The sequence below is a fragment of the Podarcis filfolensis genome, assembly GCF_964270895.1.
Source record: "Podarcis filfolensis genome assembly, chromosome: 2".
NCBI classification, from domain to species: Eukaryota; Metazoa; Chordata; class Lepidosauria; order Squamata; family Lacertidae; genus Podarcis; species Podarcis filfolensis.
The window spans coordinates 61,948,558-61,967,871 of NC_139605.1; the positions used below are offsets into that span (position 1 = coordinate 61,948,558).

The 19,314-nt window shown below is 45.2% G+C and overlaps 1 protein-coding gene and 1 long non-coding RNA gene across 4 annotated transcripts in view; both read right to left on the bottom strand.

The window, feature by feature from the left end:
• Nucleotides 1-19,314, bottom strand: part of SYNPO (synaptopodin) — a 77,376-nt gene that overhangs the window by 44,950 nt on the left and 13,112 nt on the right. Inside the window, exons 2-3 of one of the 3 annotated variants that reach the window (XM_083603981.1) lie at nucleotides 11,838-11,976; nucleotides 11,088-11,638 (exon numbers count right to left, since the gene is read on the bottom strand). In XM_083603981.1, the coding sequence (XP_083460107.1) occupies nucleotides 11,088-11,556 (469 nt within the window). In that variant the 5' untranslated portion in view covers nucleotides 11,557-11,638; nucleotides 11,838-11,976. Of the gene's footprint in view, nucleotides 1-11,087; nucleotides 11,642-11,791; nucleotides 11,977-19,314 lie in introns of all 3 variants that reach the window. The other 2 variants (XM_083603980.1, XM_083603979.1) reach the window with 2 other exon arrangements.
• LOC310758054 lies at nucleotides 241-6,705 on the bottom strand. Its single transcript, XR_014545640.1, has 2 exons — nucleotides 1,113-6,705; nucleotides 241-908 (listed from the first exon to the last, which is right to left on the bottom strand). It is a non-coding gene; the product is annotated as an uncharacterized lncRNA (long non-coding RNA).

A 19,314-nucleotide genomic window follows, 5' to 3' on the forward strand; every position in this document is an offset into this window, starting at 1 on the left:
AGTAGTCCTTGCATTGCCATGCTCTTCCTGTGAGGGTGTGGGAGACAGAACAGTGGGGGCAAAGAACTGCTTATTTTAAGGTGAGCCTTAGCAGGTGTAAGTACTGCCACACCTGCCAGCAGCTCAGCAATGACCCAAGGCCTACACACACAGACATAAATGGCCCAAGGTAGAAATAAACAGTGCCCTGTATGACCAGGAAAGGACAATGTTGCCCTTCCTTCCTTCCTCCCCCCCCCCTCTCTGCAATATCTGCATGTAGCTGATATATGAGAGCCACTAAGCAGCAATCTAGAGAACCCCCCGTTACTTTTATCAATTGCAATGTTAATAGAGTGGAAGTAATTGCCACCCCTGCCCTTTCCGCTTTGCTACTTCTTGGTGGCATCCCTTGCCATACTGTCCCATCTGCTCAAATGAGTAGCGCTCAACTTTATCCTAGAGCAGCTAGCAGCATAGCAGCTGCAATGTCTACCATTGCATCTGCTGGAAAACATACCTTTATCAACAGCGAAAGGTAGGCTCACCAGCTTGCAGCCTGGCAACCCTGGCTGATGTACAGATGAAATATAATGCCTCACTCTTATAACTAGTACAGAAGAACCTCAAAAACAAATGGTCTCTAAATATTGCTGGTAGGTATCACATTCCAAGTAAATGATGGTGGCTGCCCAAAATTGGGCAGATCCTTTTGGAGATTATTTGAAATATATATTGTAAGCATATTAAAAAGTTAACAGTAACAGAGCAACACAATGGATGTGAACTTCTGCAGATTACACTAAAACACAAGCGATGTCCTAAGGTTATTCAACCTCCCAGCACTAGGCAATACCACTACAACCTGTGATTTTGAACCTATTTTTAATGGCATGTTGTGAACAGTAAACAATGAGAGTCAGAGCAGCCTTTGCCAGCCCCAGCAGCTGTAATCCAACAGTGACTGGAGGGCACCAGGTTTGTGAAGCCTGGGTTAGAGGGCAGAAGTTTTAGGGTGCTTCTCCTTGAGATCTGCTGCCATCTTGTTGTTCTCAAAGCACAACCCTGCAGCCAGCACATCTCACAGCATCACAGGTCCAGGTAACAAAGCCTAGTCTGAATTCCTTTCAAACTGAAGAAGTGTGACTTGCTCTCATCTGTTCATTCTTAAAGGAGTAGAACGGACGTCTCCACTAGACCATGAGATCAGAAGATGGTATCGTCCGCTGGAAACAGCCTGGTGATACAGATACCTATCTGGCAAAGGTTGAACTTAAGTTTGTCATTTCCTAAGAATCTGCAAAACCACAAAAAACTTCCTCCCAGAGCATTCTGTTCCAAATAAAGAGTTCCAAGGAAGTCATAAACTTCCATAGCTTCTCTCATCAAAAAGCTACTGTTATTCAGATAAATGTTCTTATGGAATGTTGCTCTACTTGAAAGCTCTTTAAAGGACAGTTGCCTTATCCCTTGTGGAATATCCAAGAAGCCATGGAAGCTGTGGAGCTATTATCTCTGAAAGCAAATTTTCCCCAACACAGCATATTGGAGGCTGGGGCAGGACTCAACTAAACAGTTCTGCTAAGTGGGAGCCAGCACAATGAATCCTGCTAGCACAGCAGGGCTTTTCCCTCTCTCCTTATCCAAATCAGCTCAGGGTGGGGGGTGTCAGGAGAACCCCCAGAACAATGCATGGGGGGCGGATGAGGAGAAGGGAGATGGTTCCATCTGGCAATCAGGAATGTTTGCTTTGATGGAAGGATCATAATAGTGCAACACTGAATTCCTCCTGGGGAATGGTTCGTACCATCTCCACCATTGAAAAAACAGCACATGGATAAAAACCATTCACAGACCCTGTTAGCTGGGACTCTTGTGATGAAAATACACACTTTAGTGAAGCCATAACTGCAATCTGAGATAAAATAAAATTTGCCAGTGCATTGTGCCTGGCCTGACGCCTAGTGAGAGGATCAACAAAGAGAGTCCATTTGACATACAGCAACACAAACCATAGATGATGAGCAAAGAATCTGAAAGGGTATAGATCATCACTGACAACTCTGCTCAGATCTCCTGGGCACCATGTGGGAGATGGCATTTATTTCCCAAGGAAGATCCAGTCCAGTCTATGCATGTCACTGAAGCTCACACATGGCACCACCACAAAACCAGCCAAAGACAACTATCATTTGCGGAATACACCGGTATTCTAGGCTGACTTCATGATGACTCCTTTGCAATCACAGGGTGACCCTTTTGCCCTGAATAGTCACTCAGCAATTTTCCAATGCCAGAACAGATCTGTAGTTACTGAGAGAGTAGCCCTGGGCTAATTTTGTCATGTCTGAATATGAGTTTAAAGGAATGCCAGATCCCAATGACTGGAGAATTCTAGAAAACTGAACTCATCAGCATTTGAAGCTGCTCAAAAAGCTGAAACCTGTACCCACCAAGAATCATCCTAGTTTTGAAAAAAAAAAATCCTCCATCGATCTCTGTCTAGTTCTCATTTTTGTAAATCATGCATTACACCTGCCAATTCTTTGCCCTACTAGGGGACTTGTTGGATATAATATAAATCGGCAACAGACTCACCACTGCTTCCACTGTGGTCTTGCCTGTGTGGCATACTCTACTTTGGTTGAATTGCTGAAGTCAAGCTGGGCTGGCCCCCCCATTGAGCAAAGTGAGACAGTCAGCTTAGGCAGCTGATTTGGGGGATCATTCGTGAAAGAGCAGCACATTGCTAGCTATTCAGTTATTGCCACATTACTGACATGGAAAGGATATGCTGTCTGATTTTTCTGCCTCGGGTGGCAAAATAACTTGCGTAGCCTTGGGTACCATGTATCTTGACTTGTGGGTGCAGCATTTGCTACTTCACTCAAGGAAGAAAGCTGCTGGGCTCACACTTTGGGAGATTAGTGCTACTAGTTGGCTGTAGCAAAATATCTGCTCCAGAACCATAGAATCCAGTGGCACCATAAAGACTAATGACTAGCACATTTATTGTGTCATAAACATCCACAGGTACTCTTTGTAGCTGTAAGTATGAGTGTTCAACCTGCTCATTGCTCAGGGATGAGACTGAGCACTCACAAAATCCTTTGCACAAACATCCTTCCAGCTTCCAAATTCTAGAAAGCTATCTTCTAAATTCCTATCACTCAAGACCTGACTGGACAATGCAGGTGGAACCTTGAGTCAATGTGATGGGTGAGACATTTGATTGTTCAGGCAGTTTTGAGACCCCAAGCCCCGGAGTATTATAAAAATTCCTCAGAAAAAGGACATTGAATTTTTTTACTATAGAACAAAGCAGTGGTTTCTAAACTGTGTTCAGGGGAGTCCTTGGTTGCTTATGAGAGGTCCCTCAATGAGAAGGCCCACAGCGCAGTGGCAGAGCATCTGCCTTGCATGCAGATGTTCCCGGGTTCAGTTCCTGGTACCGCCAGTTAGGGCTGAGATTGACCCAGGGCCCGAAATCCAGGACACCCACTGCCAGTCAATGTAGACAATTCTGAGTTAGATGGAGCCATTAGTCTGACTCAGTTTAAGGCAGTTTCTCATGTCCCTACATTCCTAAGAAGCCCACGTTGACCAATGACAATCTTTTCCTGTATTTCACAATTCCAGCAACACTACTGGGTACATTCTAAAGTATGTTCTGAGTATATGCAGGGCTTTATGCAGATTGGCTAAGTGATGTGGAGGATATAGTTTTGAATCAGGGCAAAAAATAACAGCATTGATGACACCCAGTGGCCTGTTCAGTGCTCCTTCCAGCATGCATCAGACTCTTCTCTAACACAGAGGGGTCCCCTGTGCAGACATTCGGGGTTTTCTCATCTCAGAAAGAAAGTCCATTTTTAAACGGTTCTTTTTAAATGTAGAAAGTTTGAAAATTACTGGCAAATAGAAAAGCAAGGTGACTTGCCCAGCGTTGTGTGGCAGCCTAGTGGGAGGGGAAGCTACAGCAACTAAACTTTCTGTGGCTTTGTGCAAGGTCTTGCCCACATCTCTCAAGAGGTTTCACCTGATTTAGCATTGGCAGGAGAATTGTTGGCTAGACACAGAGAAAGAGACACCATAGAGGTGGCTCAGAAGTATTCTTCTTCTTGGGTATTTTTAGTGCGGTGACTAGAGTGATAGACTAGGACCAACCACGATGCGCACCTTGGGCCAGTCACCAACCCTCCCCAACTGTTGTGAAGATAAAATGGAGAAGGGAAAAGCCATCTATGTCACCTTGAACTCCTTGGAGGAAAGATGGGGGATATACATATGCAATAAATAAATAAGTAAAGTGACAGGTAGCTTAAGTAGCCTAAAAATATGCATGGTGGATCTGGATCCCTGATGCATAGAACGGTTTGGCTGCAATGCCCAAAGACCCAGGCTCTGAGCGAAGGACGACATGGCTGTGAATGGACTCATCCCCCAGAAGTGCTCTCCGGTTGGCAGATTATTTTTACTGACTTATAATTTCTATTTATACTCCCTCCTTTCTGCCTGTTGGGTTTCAAGGTGATAATAGATGGAAGGGCAAAACTAACCCTGAACGACAGGCTGAGCTGAGAGTGGAGAGTGAATAACATGATGCAAGACCTGATGACCAAAATATGGTAGATGTTCAGCTCCATCACATCCCACAGGATTCTCTTCATTGTTCTCCTCCCGCCTCTGCTTTCAGGCACCACAATCTACAAATTTGCAAGTCAACCCATTCCTTTTAGACCACCACATGAAAAAGGTCTGCAGAGGCTAGAGGCCAAATGTATAATTAAAGGCTGTGTCTACACTCCCATCCAGTGCTCTCCCACCACACAACATTAGCCACAGTCCATGTCTCTCCTGCCATGTCTTATGAAATAGTGCCTTTTGATGCATTTCCTCCCAAAACTAGCCTCGATCCGAATTGAGAAAAAGAAGAACCTCACTGCATTTTAAGCCCAAGCAGCCAAAGAGACCCACGTGCCTTTGGAATGAGGTCATCCCTACATCATGGGAGCTCCCAGTGCACTCTCTGTTAGTGCAAATCCCCAAGGTGTGAAAAGCACTACCTGGAATAGAGGTGCTGGGAAAGGGCCTTTTCCCTCTATCCCTCCCAAATGGCATTCCCAACACCTGCTGCTGCTGCTGACCATTGCAATTCCTCTATTCTGCCATGCCAGCTACTGGTGACACCAGCAAGGCTGTGGGCATCATCGTTGCCCTGCACGGGGGAATCGGATTCTCCAAATCAATGCATTTGGTGCGGGGGAGGGAATGTGGACATGCAGTAAACCCCCTCAACCCACAGAAAGTGCAAACGTTGGGAAAGAAGCAGAGGGAAAAGCAGCAGCAACCCCAGTCACCCAGCAGGTCCTTCATCCTGCGAGTGTTTATATACTGATCGATGCCTTTTACCAGAGGTTAAGTCTTACGGATGGGGAAGACCCTTAAGGGACGCTTCCCCTCCAAGAGCGGCTGTCCTTAGACTTATCCAAAAGCACCATCACCACCCAATATACGCCCCGACGCGCGTGGCAGCTCTTCCCGAGGGAAAACAACCCCCAAGAGGTCGCAGCAGGAGGCGATCGGATCCCTCTCTGGCAACAGCTGGAAAGTTGGGCGGCAATCGCTGGACTTGCAAGCGAGCGAGCGAGCTGGGAGACGCCAACACCGCAAGCCGGCCAAAGAAGTGACATCAGCTGCCCCTCGACTCGCCCTCCGCGAGCAACAAGTAGCGCAACCAAACAAGCGCACCGGGTGGGGATCCCAGGAGGTTTCGCTTGTGGGCGTGGGGGGGGGAGAGGTTTTACCTGGGGCCTCGTGGGGCAGGTCGCCTTGGCACGCCCCTCAACTCCCAGCCCCGCGGCTAGTAGCCACCCATCCGGCCCTCCTTTCAGCTCGCCCGCTGCTCAGCATGAGAGCCCATCCGGCTGGAGGCGAGGAGGGCAGGCGCAGCTTTCACTTTCCTTTCTGCCCGCCGCTCCCCCGCAGCCCCTCCGCCTTCCACGCCCCCGCCTCTTACCTCCGCTCCGGACCCCGCAACTCCCCGCTTTGCCGCTCGCCCGGCTCCTCGCTCTCCTCCAGGCGCCTCCTCCGCCAGCCTCTCTCTCCCGCTGCCGGGGTTTTTTTTTTTGCACAGCAGCTCTGTGTTTGTTTGTCTGCTGGCGGCGGCTCCCTGGGCTCCTCCGAAAGGGAGATCGGGTGACCCGGCTTTTCGCAGCAACTGGCCGTGTCTGTCAAAAGGGAAAAGGGGTGGAGAGCCGCCGCCACCCCAAACCCTTTCTCGGACTCCCCACGGCGAGCAAGGATGGGCCAGCCGGGGACTTGACTTTGCCCCACACGCTCTGGCTGCGTGTGCAGCGGCGGCAGCCAGAGAGCCGGAGGGAGTGCGCTGGCCTCAGCCCGGCTGACTCACTGGGACTCGCAAGCTTAGTGCCTGCCGAGGTGCTCTCGCTTTTTATTTATTTATTTCAACGCTCGCTCGCTCTTTCCCACCCCCGATCGCCACGCGCACTTCTTCTTTTTCTTTTCTTTTTAACTCATCACACAAATTTCTCCCCATCAGATATATAGCCCTTTTGGTTTCCTGAAGCATTATCCGCCCCCTTGCCTATTTTTAAAAAACAACAACTTGTCAGTTCCCTAAAAGGTGAATAGGAGTCGTACCTAATAGTAGCAAACGCAGCTTAGGCGTTGTGCAAGCGCAGAGATCAAAACAGTCGTTCCTCCGCTCCGTCCTCCGGGCGGCTACTGGAAATCCAGGCACGCCCCTCCTCGATCCGAAGCTGATCCCAGGAGGAGGGGACCGGAGGGCAGCTGAAAATGGCCCTCGGCCTCAGGTGACAAGGTGGGAGGAAAATGTGGGGGAGGGGGTGCTCTGCCCGCTATAGGCATGCAGCCCCCAATTAGGGATGCCAACTTGAATAAAATATTGGGAGGAGGGCCAGTAACCCACCCCACCCCCGCATAATCGACCACAAGATGTGGGGCATGCACAATGCCCATCAACTTCGGGGGGCAGCCCCCTCATATATTTTATGGGGGGGGGCAAAGGGATCTCAGCCCCTAGGAGTTGGCTCCAATGTCCCCAACAGGTTACCAAGGCAATGTGACCCTCTATATTTCTATTTATATGTTCTCCATCCTCTCTGAATGAATGAACAGAAGTCCCAGGGATGAGGAATCCCAGGTGAGGAATGATTTGCACTGTGCTGGCCTCTGCTGAGAGGTAACGTTGATGCCCCATGTTTTTGGAGGATAAGGGGCAAAGGGTCATATCTGGTACTGCAAGCTCTGCTAACACAAGGGGGCTTCCATGCAGAACTATGCTGTTTAAGTCCACCTGTGTACCAAATTGCAGAGTTCACACTATTGTGGCAGTAACTCAATCTTTGGGAGCCCACATGCGCCTTATTCTGAGGCAGAAATGTAGAAATGTCCCATCTGCAGACATCTCTGGTACTGGGATATTTTAATGTGCATGAAATTGTAGCTTTCCTCAGCCATTTTGGGGATATATTTCAAGAATCTTTTTTTGAGTGAATTCTGAAACCAAATACGTTTAAATGCACCTGTCTTTGCCTTCCTATACCAGCCAAGTCAAAGATCAACTGTGAACTCCCCAACATCTTTCTAATATAATGCAGGTGGCACCTTCAGTTCATGTTCAGTTTGTCTACTACCCCCCTCCTTTTTTTACTAGAACGTTAAGAGCCATCACTATGACTCCCATCAGCTCCTGTCAGCTGTGGTGTCTGGGGCTGATGGAAGTTGTAGTCCAAAACCTCTGCAGTACACCAGGTGGGGGAAGGTTACCTTGATGTCTTCTCTACCCCTTGGATTTTTCCCTTTCTCCCCACTTGCACTGTCCACCAGTCTCTCCTCTCATCCAAGCTATTAACTACTTCCCTGTTGGCCTTTGCATTGTTATCTCTTCCTTTTCCAGAGTCTCTGTTCTGTGGTACATCTGTGGCAAATGCACAGTAAATCAGTGCAACCTGGAGAGCCCGGCCACAGTAATTCATGCACCGGTAAGCTGAAGACTAGATCATTGCAAATGCTTTATCCTTGCGCCTAGTCCAGAAAGCTCCAGCTGGTGCAAAATGTTGTGGCGAGATTTGATGGGAACAGACTACTGCCAGCACATAACTTTGGTAATTAAAAGCTTGCACTGGCTGCCCATGTTCTACCAGGTGAAGTGCCAGGCTCTTGTATTAATTTACAAGGCCTTTAGTAACTTGGTTCCATGGTACCTTAAGGAATGCTTGATGCCTTAGATCCCTGACCAATCACTGAGGTCTTTATGGTCTCCCCATGGCTTGGATGCATGACTTGCGTCCACCCAGAGCCAGTATTGTGGGTCCAATTCTGTGCAACTCCCTTCGGACAGACTCCCTCCCTATCAGATGTCAAGGAAATAAACAACTATCTGACTTCTAGAAGACATCTGAAGGTAATCCTGTTTAGGGAAGTTTTTAATGTTTGATGGTTTATTGTGCTTTTAATTCTGTTGGGAGCTGCCCAGAGTGGCTGGGGAAACCCAGCCAGATGGGTGGGGTATAAATAAAAAATAAATTTATTATTATTATTATTATTATTATTATTATCATTATTATTATTTTCAAACTTCAGGCAACTGGTGAAGAGTTCTCAGCAGCCCTTTTAAGCGAGGCTTTCTGACTTTTTAATTTTAAATGATTTTATCCTTTGTAACATTTTTTTGCAACTTCATTGTACACCACTTAGAAACTATGGCGTTAGGTGGTATAGAAATTGTTGAAACAAGTAAATAAATAAACCCATAGATTCAAATAGTGCAGACCCTGCCTCCAAGGCAAGAAGACCCTTATCACCAATATCACCAGCTGCGCAACAGCAAGGGCCCATTCATAGATTAGGTTGGTGCACAGAGGCTTCCTGAAAGCTGCCAAGCAAAAGCAGATTACAAAAGCGGCAGCTGTGCATGAGGAAGGGCTGTAGCTCAGTGTTAGCGGAGAATCTCGTTTACATGCAGGAGGTCCCTGGTTTGATCCCTGGCATCTCCAGGTAAGGCTGGGAGAAACCCTAGTCTAAAATCCCAGACAGCCATGCCAATCATTGTAGACAATCCTGTGTAAGATAGGCCTTTCAATTATAATACTGGTTAGCTTTATGACTGCCGAATGTCAAAACAGCAAAGGCGCCAGATAAGCTGTTGCTAATAAGCTATATCTTTCAAATTGTCCCTATAAAACATTACAAAACTAATCAGTCAAGTTTTAAAGTCCAAGCATCTCCAATCACTGGCCAGTTTTGAGAACTCTAGGTGAAATGGTTTAAAGTTTATCATTAACAATGTTGGCAGGGCAAACCTTATACTTCAGGGCAAAGCACCACATACGTCTAATTTCTATATACTATAATTTCTATATACGTCATAGCTTTGGTTTATGTAACAGCTCTGCTATTTAATTGTCATTCTAAAAAATGATCCACGAACAATTGTTTTTCACTTTGGAAAATAGACTGCAGTTCCATCATGTCTGCCAACCTGGACTCTTAAAGTAACCCAACAATTTCTGGAAATGGTTTGTTGGTAGGCATCATAGCATATGAAAGGCCATGCTGGATTAGCTAAAAAGCTCCACCCATCTCCGCATTCTGAGCTAAGGGCAGTTTTTCAAGATGCCAAAGTTTCGTCAGTTTCTAATCCTAATTGGTTCCCATGAGACTCAGCAAGTCTAATCATGGGGATCCCAAAGCAAGGTTTTTAGACAAACATCCACAGATATATACCGGTATATGTGGCTTTATAGAGATGAAAGATTGGTGTGTAGATTCTAAGACAGACAACCATATTGTCCCCTAGACCGTGGCATTATGCTGCTGTTTTACCCTGCACAGAGCATGCTAGCATCAAAACCTGGGGCAAGAGATCCTACAAACTATGGAAGAGAATAACGGAAGGATAGAGTTTTCATGGGCACCCTTGGCTAGGCCCACCTGGACTGAGGCAGCTGCCTCAGGTGGCAGAATCCCATGGGCCAGTCCCCTTGCAGGCACCCTGCCTTCCCCTACTGCCACTCTGGAGAAGCAAGGCTCACATTAAGCCCCCCAGGTTTTAAATGTACAGTAACCACATTTAGAAAAATTATATACACGCACCTGAGAACACGCTCTCTGCATAATAAATGGCACCTAACATGTTACAGTGGTACCTCAGGTTACATATGCTTCAGGTTACAGACTCCGCAAACCCTGAAATAGTGCTTCAGGTTAAGAACTTTGCTTCAGGATGAGTACAGAAATCGTGCTCCGGCGGCGCGCCGGCAGCGGGAGGCCCCATTAGCTAAAGTGGTGCTTCAGGTTAAGTACAGTTTCAGGTTAAGAACGGACCTCTGGAACGAATTAAGGTACCACTGTATAAGCCTTTTTCAGTTGCTTTGCTGGGGCAAAATTTGCTGTTATCGTGGACCTGGTGTAATGCCTGGTCAGGCCCTTCAGTATATTCTCCTAGCACAAAAGGTGGCGGAATGTAATAAAAATTAATCATTAAAGTAATCGAGAAATAAAAAGTCAAAGGAAACTCAGATCCAGCTGAGCTGATCTCTGTCACTCACTAATCAGGTGAGTGCAGTACTGGCTAAATAATTCCCATCTCCACGCAAACATTAAAAGCTGTTCTGATCTGCACCTTTTATGTGTGTCATACTGGAAGCTACTTCCAGCTAATCTTGCATCCTAGGAAAGTTATGATCACCATCTCAGCCTCATAATGGCCAAACAAGCAGCTACTTGCCTTACCCACAAGAAAGAGTGAGGTTGTCCCGTCCCCCACACACAAGTGATTAGCTTGCTGCTCTAGGCAGTGTGGCAAGAACACCCACATGAGAAGGAGAGCAGGGGTGAAGAGCCTCACCATGACGGAAAAATACTGAACGATACTCACAGGAGTGGGCGAGTACTGGCTGCTAAACCATACATGCAGTGTGATTCAGTAGAAGCAGCACTGAATCTTATGGGATTCATAAGCAAGTAACTGAGCACAGTGACCACATGGAACTTATAGTGATTTTCTTTCTTCCCCATGACAAAAATCAGGGCTGGGGGGGGGGGAGTAGGGCCACACTTACTTGCTTTCCTAGGCTCAGCCACAGGAGAAATAAGGACTCGCTTCACTTTCACCACTTTCCATTCTTGACTCGGGTCGCCGTTTTTGCTAAACCCAGGCTGGAGCAAGTCCAAAGCTGGCCTTGGAGAGTCTCTCGTCGTGGGGCACTCGCCCCCTGATATCAGCCTGCTGCCATCTCCCTTGAACAGTAGCATATCTCCACTGGCTTTCCAAGATTTCTGCAAGAAACTCTTTCTTGCTGACTCTTTTATCTCTTGCTCTTCTGGCTCTGCTGGGCGATTCTTCCCAGCTGGGAGACATCTTTGACTGCTTTCTCTCTCCTTTCCTTGCAGGCCTTCCAAGCAGCCATATCCATCAACCAAGTCAGGCTTGGGCTTCTTAAAACTGTATGGATTTTGCTTTGCTTTGCTAGTCCCAGCGCAGCTGGATTGAGGTTGGAGACAAGGTTGCCGTAAGGTCGCCTCTAGCATTTTGTCCCTTTCTGCACTCTTACTGGGAAGGGTTCAGACAGTGCTTCATTGATTGGGTGTAGCAAGGACTAGCCTTTGATTCCTTCTAAGGGGAAAAAAAGATAAACCTCTACAATTTTGAACACTTGTCCAGGAAAGAAGGTTGAGTAAATAATTGCCAGGATGCTTTAATGCACTAATCTTTGCCCCAGCCTGAACAAGAAGATATTGAATGCAGGAACAGAGAATAGGATACCAAGTGTGGGTGTTGCACGTCTTCTTTTCAAAGAGGAATTGCAGACCCTTTGCTGTGAATTATTCTCTGGGAATCAAGCTGATCTTTCTGATGCTTCTTTATGGCCTTTAGCTGCTCAAGATGATCAAAGTGGAGCATCTTATGGAATTCTCCTTGTCTACTGCAGGTATTCAGAGCAAACAAATCTGAAAAGAAAGAAATGCACAACATTTAATTTTTAAACTTTGTCTCTTGCAGGAAAACATGGATCTCCAGCTTTTCCATAGTCTACTTAGATGTGTGGCTATACTGTTATATTTTAAATAACAAAGGGTGGCTTTGCACTAGTGAAAGCATTTCTGCGTGTGCAAGGCAGGGCCCCTGATTTTCACCAATTGTCCCCTTCTCACTGCAAGACTCCCCACACCAGGCAGGCCTTAAAATACTAGTCCTGGGGGTTGGTAGAGTCTCTAGAACAGTGTAAGGTACCATACACAGGACTGCAGCAGGTTGGGAGGATGCATGAAAGGGTGCCACCATCTTGTACAGCAGAAGTGATGTCCGCCAGTGCAGATGTGGCCAACCTGCGCTCCTCTAGATGTTGTTGCACTAAAAGTCCCATCATCCAAGACTTTAGCCATGCTGGCTGAGGATGACGGGATTTGGAGTCCAACGATATCTGGAGGGTCACAGGTTAACCACCCTTATGAAACTCTTTAAGTTTAAATTTCCCTGGGAAAGACCTTGATGTTGGGAAAGATGGAGGGCAAAAGGAGAAGGGGACGACAGAGGACGAGATGGTAGGACAGTGTTCTCGAAGCTACCAGCATGAGTTTGACTAAACTGCGGGAGGCAGTGGAAGACAGGAGTGCCTGGCGTGCTCTGGTCCATGGGGTCACGAAGAGTCAGACACGACTAAACGACTAAACAACTAAACAACAACAAGTTTAAATTGAAAATATGAATCTACATTGGCTTTAGAACCACAGACTTAAAGGGGACCTGAAAAGTATCTAGCCCGGAGTTGGCCATAGGAGTTTGGGAACCCAGGAAAAGCATTGTAGTGTTTCCATGGCCAGCCATGCCACCATGAATTAGGGGAATCCCACCCTATGTTTTTTCGCTGGTAGTTGGACATGGTACTTTAAAAAACAAATCATTTTTATTTGATTTTACAAAAATGAGTTTATAACAATATCAAATGCATATCCATATACAGAGATTTCTCTGAGTCTCATGACTTCCCCCCATCCCTTCCATGGGTCCTATTGTGAACATTTTCAACTGCAGATTATTTCATAATATATATTTTGTATTCATCCATATTAACCATAATACCTGTTACATTACAAGTGATATTAAAATTCTGCTAATGTTTTCATCTGCTTACAGTGGTCTCCTAAGTAAATTATAAATGTGGACATAGTACTTTTATGCCACACACATACATTTCTGGGTTAGAAGCGAGCTATAGTGTTACAGAAATGCTTCTTTCTTCTCATATGGCCTCGGTCCAGTATATCTGAAGGAGCGTCTCCACCCCCATCATTCTACCCGGACACTGAAGTCCAGCGCCGAGGGCCTTCTGGTGGTTCCCTCACTGCAAGAAGCCAAGTTACAGGGAACCAGGCAGAGGGCCTTCTCAGTAGTGGCACCTGCCCTGTGGAACGCCCTCCCAGCAGATGTCAAAGAGAACAACAACTACCAGACTTTTAGAAGACATCTGAAGGCAGCCCTGTTTAGGGAAGCTTTTAATGTTTGATGCATTAGTGTATTTTAATATTTTGTTGGAAGCCGCCCAGAGTGGCTGGGGAAGCCCAGCCAGATGGGCGGGGCAGAAATATTATTATTATTATTATTATTATTATTATTATTATTATTATTTACTTGAAATATGATGTATTGTGCATAAAAGAGTCAAATTACAAATACTACACTATGAATGGACAGTCAATAATGTTTGGCTCTAAATTTTAGTCTCAAATTTAAGTTAGATTCTATTACATGGAGAATAAAAATGTGATCTACACTTAACACTGTGGTTACATATATCTAAGCATCAGGTGAAAGCATTCCTCTTCTCCCAGGCCTATGTATTTTTGTGTTTTTATATTGTAAACCACCCTGTGATATTTGGATGAAGGGTAGTATAGAAAATTAAACAACAACAGCAACAACAACATCGTCCTGTCAATATCTATACAACTCATTTTAATTTTGTATTATTGTTTTACACATGTATACCTGCTTTACTGACTTTGTGGCTATAATGCAGTGTAAATAATATGTTGTTCTAGTTAAAGCTTCCCCATTCCTTTGTTGTGTTTGGGTGCACATTGCAATCACTTTGTGGTCTTTCATCCACATGCTAGAATTTACGTGGGGTGGATTAGAACAGGCACCATATGGGAAAGGAAGGAAAAGAACTCTATAAAGTGATGGCAGTGAAGTTGCTCTAAGCCAGGTGTTGGGAACCTTTGTCCCTCCAGATATTGCTGAACTACAACTCCCATCAAACTTGGCCAATGGCCAGGGATGATGGGAGTTGTAGTCCAGTAACATCTAGGGGGTCAAAGATTCCCCATACCTATTTTCAGTCAATGAATAAATAGAATTTAAGGCAGAAACAGAACAGACTTTTCTTACTGAGTCATCCCTGTAGTACTGAGATGACTACACCCCTTAACTGTCGTCCAAGAAATGGTTAATTTTGCTTCTTCTCAAAGATATGTGCTTCATTCATTTTTGGCTTTGTGTTGTTGTTTTTTAAAGAAGAAGTGATGATAAAACACCCAAAGGGGCTTCTTTGATGACTCAAGTTCGCTGAAAAATTCCATACATTCTGGGATGGCAGTCTTAATCTCCCTGACCTGGGAGTTCATTCTGCTTCTTCATCAAGAGTCACATCACCAGGCTAATATTCAAAGAGGGCCTAGACAGAAAAGAATCTGTCGGGTACAAGAGAAGAGATGTGGTAGGCACAGGCAGGTGTAAAAACTCTTGCTAGCTGGGGCTCTTGCGGCATATCTCTTCCTTTTCTTCCATCTCTGATTTTCAGTTATAAACAAAGATAGATACAATAAACTCCTGCTATAAACAAAGACAAAACAATGGAACTTTTTAAAAAAAAATCCCACTCTAACTGATCCCAGTTATATTATCTAAAGCCCCCCCTAGGAATACCTAGGATTACCTAGGAAGATGCTAAGAGTCATGGGGGGGGGGTCATGAAATGTGTAAATAAAAGCTGGCATCATTCGATCAAGTTCATCAATTTTGCTGAATTAATTAAACCAAATACAGTGGTACCTCAGGTTAAGTACTTAATTTGTTCCTGAGGTCCGTTCTTAACCTGAAACTGTTCTTAACCTGAAGCACCACTTTAGCTAATGGGGCCTCCTGCTGCCGCTGCACCACTGGAGCACGATTTCTGTTCTCATCCTGAAGCAAAGTTCTTAACTTGAGGTACTATTTCTGGGTTAGCGGAGTCTGTAACCTGAAGCGTATGTAACCTGAAGCGCATGTAACCCAAGGCACCACTATAATTTTAATTGGCTTCTGACTAAACATACCTTTGTAAACTGTTTTGAATTTTATTTTATTCCTTCCAAACATCTGTTCTGAATAATGCTTTTATAGTATAGGGTCAGGAATGCCAGCCTGGCCCCCCGATTCTGGGTGTGCATGGCCCTGGCACTGAAATTTGTGGATGCCCACCCCCTACATGGATAATTTTGTGGGTGTCCGGCCACCCAGGGCCCCAGGGAGCCAGCACCTATGGGTAGGGGTAAAGTAGGGGGAACTGGGGATGAGTTTATAGAACCAAGTGGGTGGAGGCCCAAAAAAAGTTTGGGAACTGCTAGCCTCTGTATTGCCCTCTATGGCACAGCTCTCCTCATTCTACTGTGTCCCACCTGAATAAACCTCACAGAACTTTGTCCGCCAGGTATATATATATATATATATATCTGCTTGTGACTTAAAGCCTGCAGCATCTGTTGGCTTGAGGAGTGGCAGGCATCAGTTTCAAGCAGTAGGCTGGAAGTCCCCCATAAAAAAACCGCCCTCCTGCCATGTTCCTCAGATAGGAATGGCTCTGTTTCAAGAGGCTTGCTGAAGAGAATCTACTGATGAGTGAGTAACAAACACACACACACACACACACACACACACACACAGTTTGAAATGGAGCAGGCAGATGAGAGTGCTTACTCACAAGTAATTTGTCTGCTGTTCTTTTGCAAGTGTGAGCTGGACACCCACTGAAGAAGAAGAGGAAGAGGAAGAGGCGGCAGTGTTGGGAGAGCTTATCTGTCTTTCTCTAACAAGGAACCTCCCAGTGTAAAACCAATTTAAAGGGCCAGTTTCCTCCCCATTAACCTGCCTGATTCATGCCTTATCAGCTTCAGAGGTCTTGTTCCATGTGTCAACCGCCTCCAGCCCTGCCTGCTGCTGTCTGCTTTGAGGCAGCAAATGACAGGAGAGACCTGATCATGCAACGTATTCCCAAGGGAGATTCCTCTGAGTCTTTATTTTCTTTTAGATACCACTTTCTTTATTTGCTCAGAGCTTTCTGTCCTGTGTTTCTTTAAAACCAACTGCTCAGCTCTGGGTATTTTTACCATGGTGAATTTCTTTGTATTTTGATGTTCTTTGTTTGCCATAGGTAAAGAATAGCAAATGGGTATCTCAGACAAACCAACAACATGTTAAACTGAGCAATTTACAAGGATGGTAAAGAAATTTGATTCAGCTTGCATTTAAAGGAGAACTTTCTCAGTTTGCACTTTCTGTAACAATAGGCAAACTGAAATTTTGCAATTTTACAAAATTCACGCTTTTACAAATTTCTCCAACCAAGTAAGGTGTACAAAAATGCATGTACTAGTGTAAAGTGTGCGTATAAATGCATATATTACTGAAAATAACACAAAAACGCTTTGCAAAAAATTATATATTAGGGGGAAATACACACAATTTGGGAAAATTTTACATACAGCAAAAATGTGTATATTAGGAGAATTTCCACTGAAATACTGGTGTATTTTCAGGAGAGCTTTTTAAAACAAGAACAACCCCCACCCAAACTGATTAACATAAGAAATGAAGTTAAGATTGGAAAAACGAGTAACTGAGAAAAACCAAAATTGACATGTTTGCCCATCCTGACATGCAAACAAACTTCAATGGTTGCTCCACAAGTGGCCCACAAGGCATTGTTCTGTGCACAGCAGACACAAAACAAGGAGCTCTGAAACAAAACTGTCTAGCCGAAGAGGCCTATCCACAAAATAGTTATATCAACAGCAGAATAAGGCTGATTTTATTGGGATGCAAGCTTTCTGCATATGAGTGCAGAGAGGGTAGACTTCTATCAGGGGTAGGGAACTTTTTCTGGTCAGTGAGCCAGATAGTTATCACACCAGCCCCTGGCAGGCCAAATGGGCAGATGGGTGGGTGTGCCCATATGTCAATCACCTGACATCATAGTGACACCAGGTGATGTTGTGCTTTGAAGGCCTGATTGTTGGTACTTCAAAGCACTGTGCTGGCTATCTGAAAGCCCTTTGCAAGGCTGATTGCGAAGGGCTTTCAACCCAGCCTGCTTGTTTAAACCCTCAAGGTTTAAGAAAGCCTGAAACTGATATCTCCTCCTCATGCTGTAAGATCATTATGGACTGATTCACACATGCACTGGAGTATAGTACGTCAGAGCTTTGCTCTGTGTCTTCCATCACACAGAACTTTGACCAAAATAAAAGTAGTTATGCCACATCAGCCTTAGGTATATATTGTTCTGTGCTGCATGGCATACAGTGCCATTGGTACAAACACTAGCGTCCTCCAGAAGCACAAATAGAGGGCTTATTCTGGATGTGATGGCTGAAGTCATTATGAATGTCAATGTGTTTTAATAGCAGCTTTAAATAAGTGAATTGGATTAGGGCCCATGGCAAAAGTGGTGAAGGGGAAGGGTTGGATTTCCCCTCTGACTAGACTGCTCTGATCTATATATCTTCACCTGCACATCCCATTTTAGCAAGGGGGAAAGATGTCACAAGTGTTAGTGAGAAGGAAAAAACTAGGTATAAAAGGAGACCTCCTGGACGTCAAGATCCAAGGAAAGAACTCTTTGGTGAGAGAACCCTAGCAGAGATTTAAATTAAATTTAAGTTTCCCTCTTCCCCCAGTATAGAAATATGATCACACATTTGTTCAATTAAAAAACGGTTCACTTACAAACTCTTCAAAGGTCAGGTTCATGTGATTTTCCGTACATCAGTTGGAAATGTTGCACAGGCAGTAAAACTTGGTTTAGTTACAGTCCTGAAAGTTCTTAAATTATAGGTATATGAACTCAAGAGTGCCTTGTTACAGCCATGCTCTTCACACACAGAGCATCCCTGGTAGACTGGAAGGGAACAAAGCTTGTCTCTAGTCCCTCCCAAAACGAGCTAAGCCTGGCAGGACAGCTTACTCTATGGTCTTAGCCTCTTCTTGCATTCCTTAGATGTAGGCATGTTGGTTATATGAGACTGGTAATCCCACAAGAGTGAATGCATTAATTTTGTGCATTGTGTCATATTTACTTAGGCCCTGGTAGGCACCTGGAAAGTCCTGGTAGGTATTAGGTAGGCATCTAAAGGCTATGTTTAGATATCTAAATGTGGCTTACAATCTCAATGGGTGTGAACATGCAGCAATCTCTATTGGATATCCTAGAACCAGATTTGGAAGTCTGCATGTGTACTAAGGCTGGGAGATATCAACTTTTCAAGATCACAATGTATCACCAACCAAACATCGCAGTTGAAAAAAACAAGATGCATTGACCTCTCCCCACGGGGTTGGGCTGGGACAATGCAGCTTGTTTGCACCACTCAGCTGGGGGAAGGAAACACACACACACACCCCAGCTGAGACAGCCTCTGTGCTCTCGCCACTGCGGGGAGTGGAGCATCGGGGTCCTATAACTACAGGTACTCACTGCGGGGAGTGGCAACCACACTCCCTCAGCTGAGCAGTTTCACATAGCCCCCACCTATATGAGGGCAGAGTGGGATGGCAGTTTCACTCAGTGATATATCACTGGTGAAACCACGACCCCTCCTGAGTCCCTCTGCTAGCAGCGCCCACTGGAGGAAGAAACTCTTGAGTGAAGCCGACTTCACAGTTTGCTCCTCATATTGGACCTGGGCAATATATCAATATATCTCCGAGACCTAATGTGTACATTTTGCACTCTGCACTTTCTAGTCTCCTGGACTCAGAAGTATAGAACGTACCCTGTAAGATTCTGTATGCTTCCAATATCATGCAGCATGACCTCTGAAACCAGGAACTGCCAGCTTTTTGATAATTCAACAGTAATGCAGTAATTTCCTTTCAGAGAACAGTAGAAAAAAACCCTGTATCAAGCTCTCCCCATGATATAGGTTATTGCATACTCATTTTGCATTTTATTTGATGAAAGGGATGAATACGCCCCCTTCCAAAAGGAATACTAAAGTTAACTTTCCACCTCCTACACAAATATGTTTTGG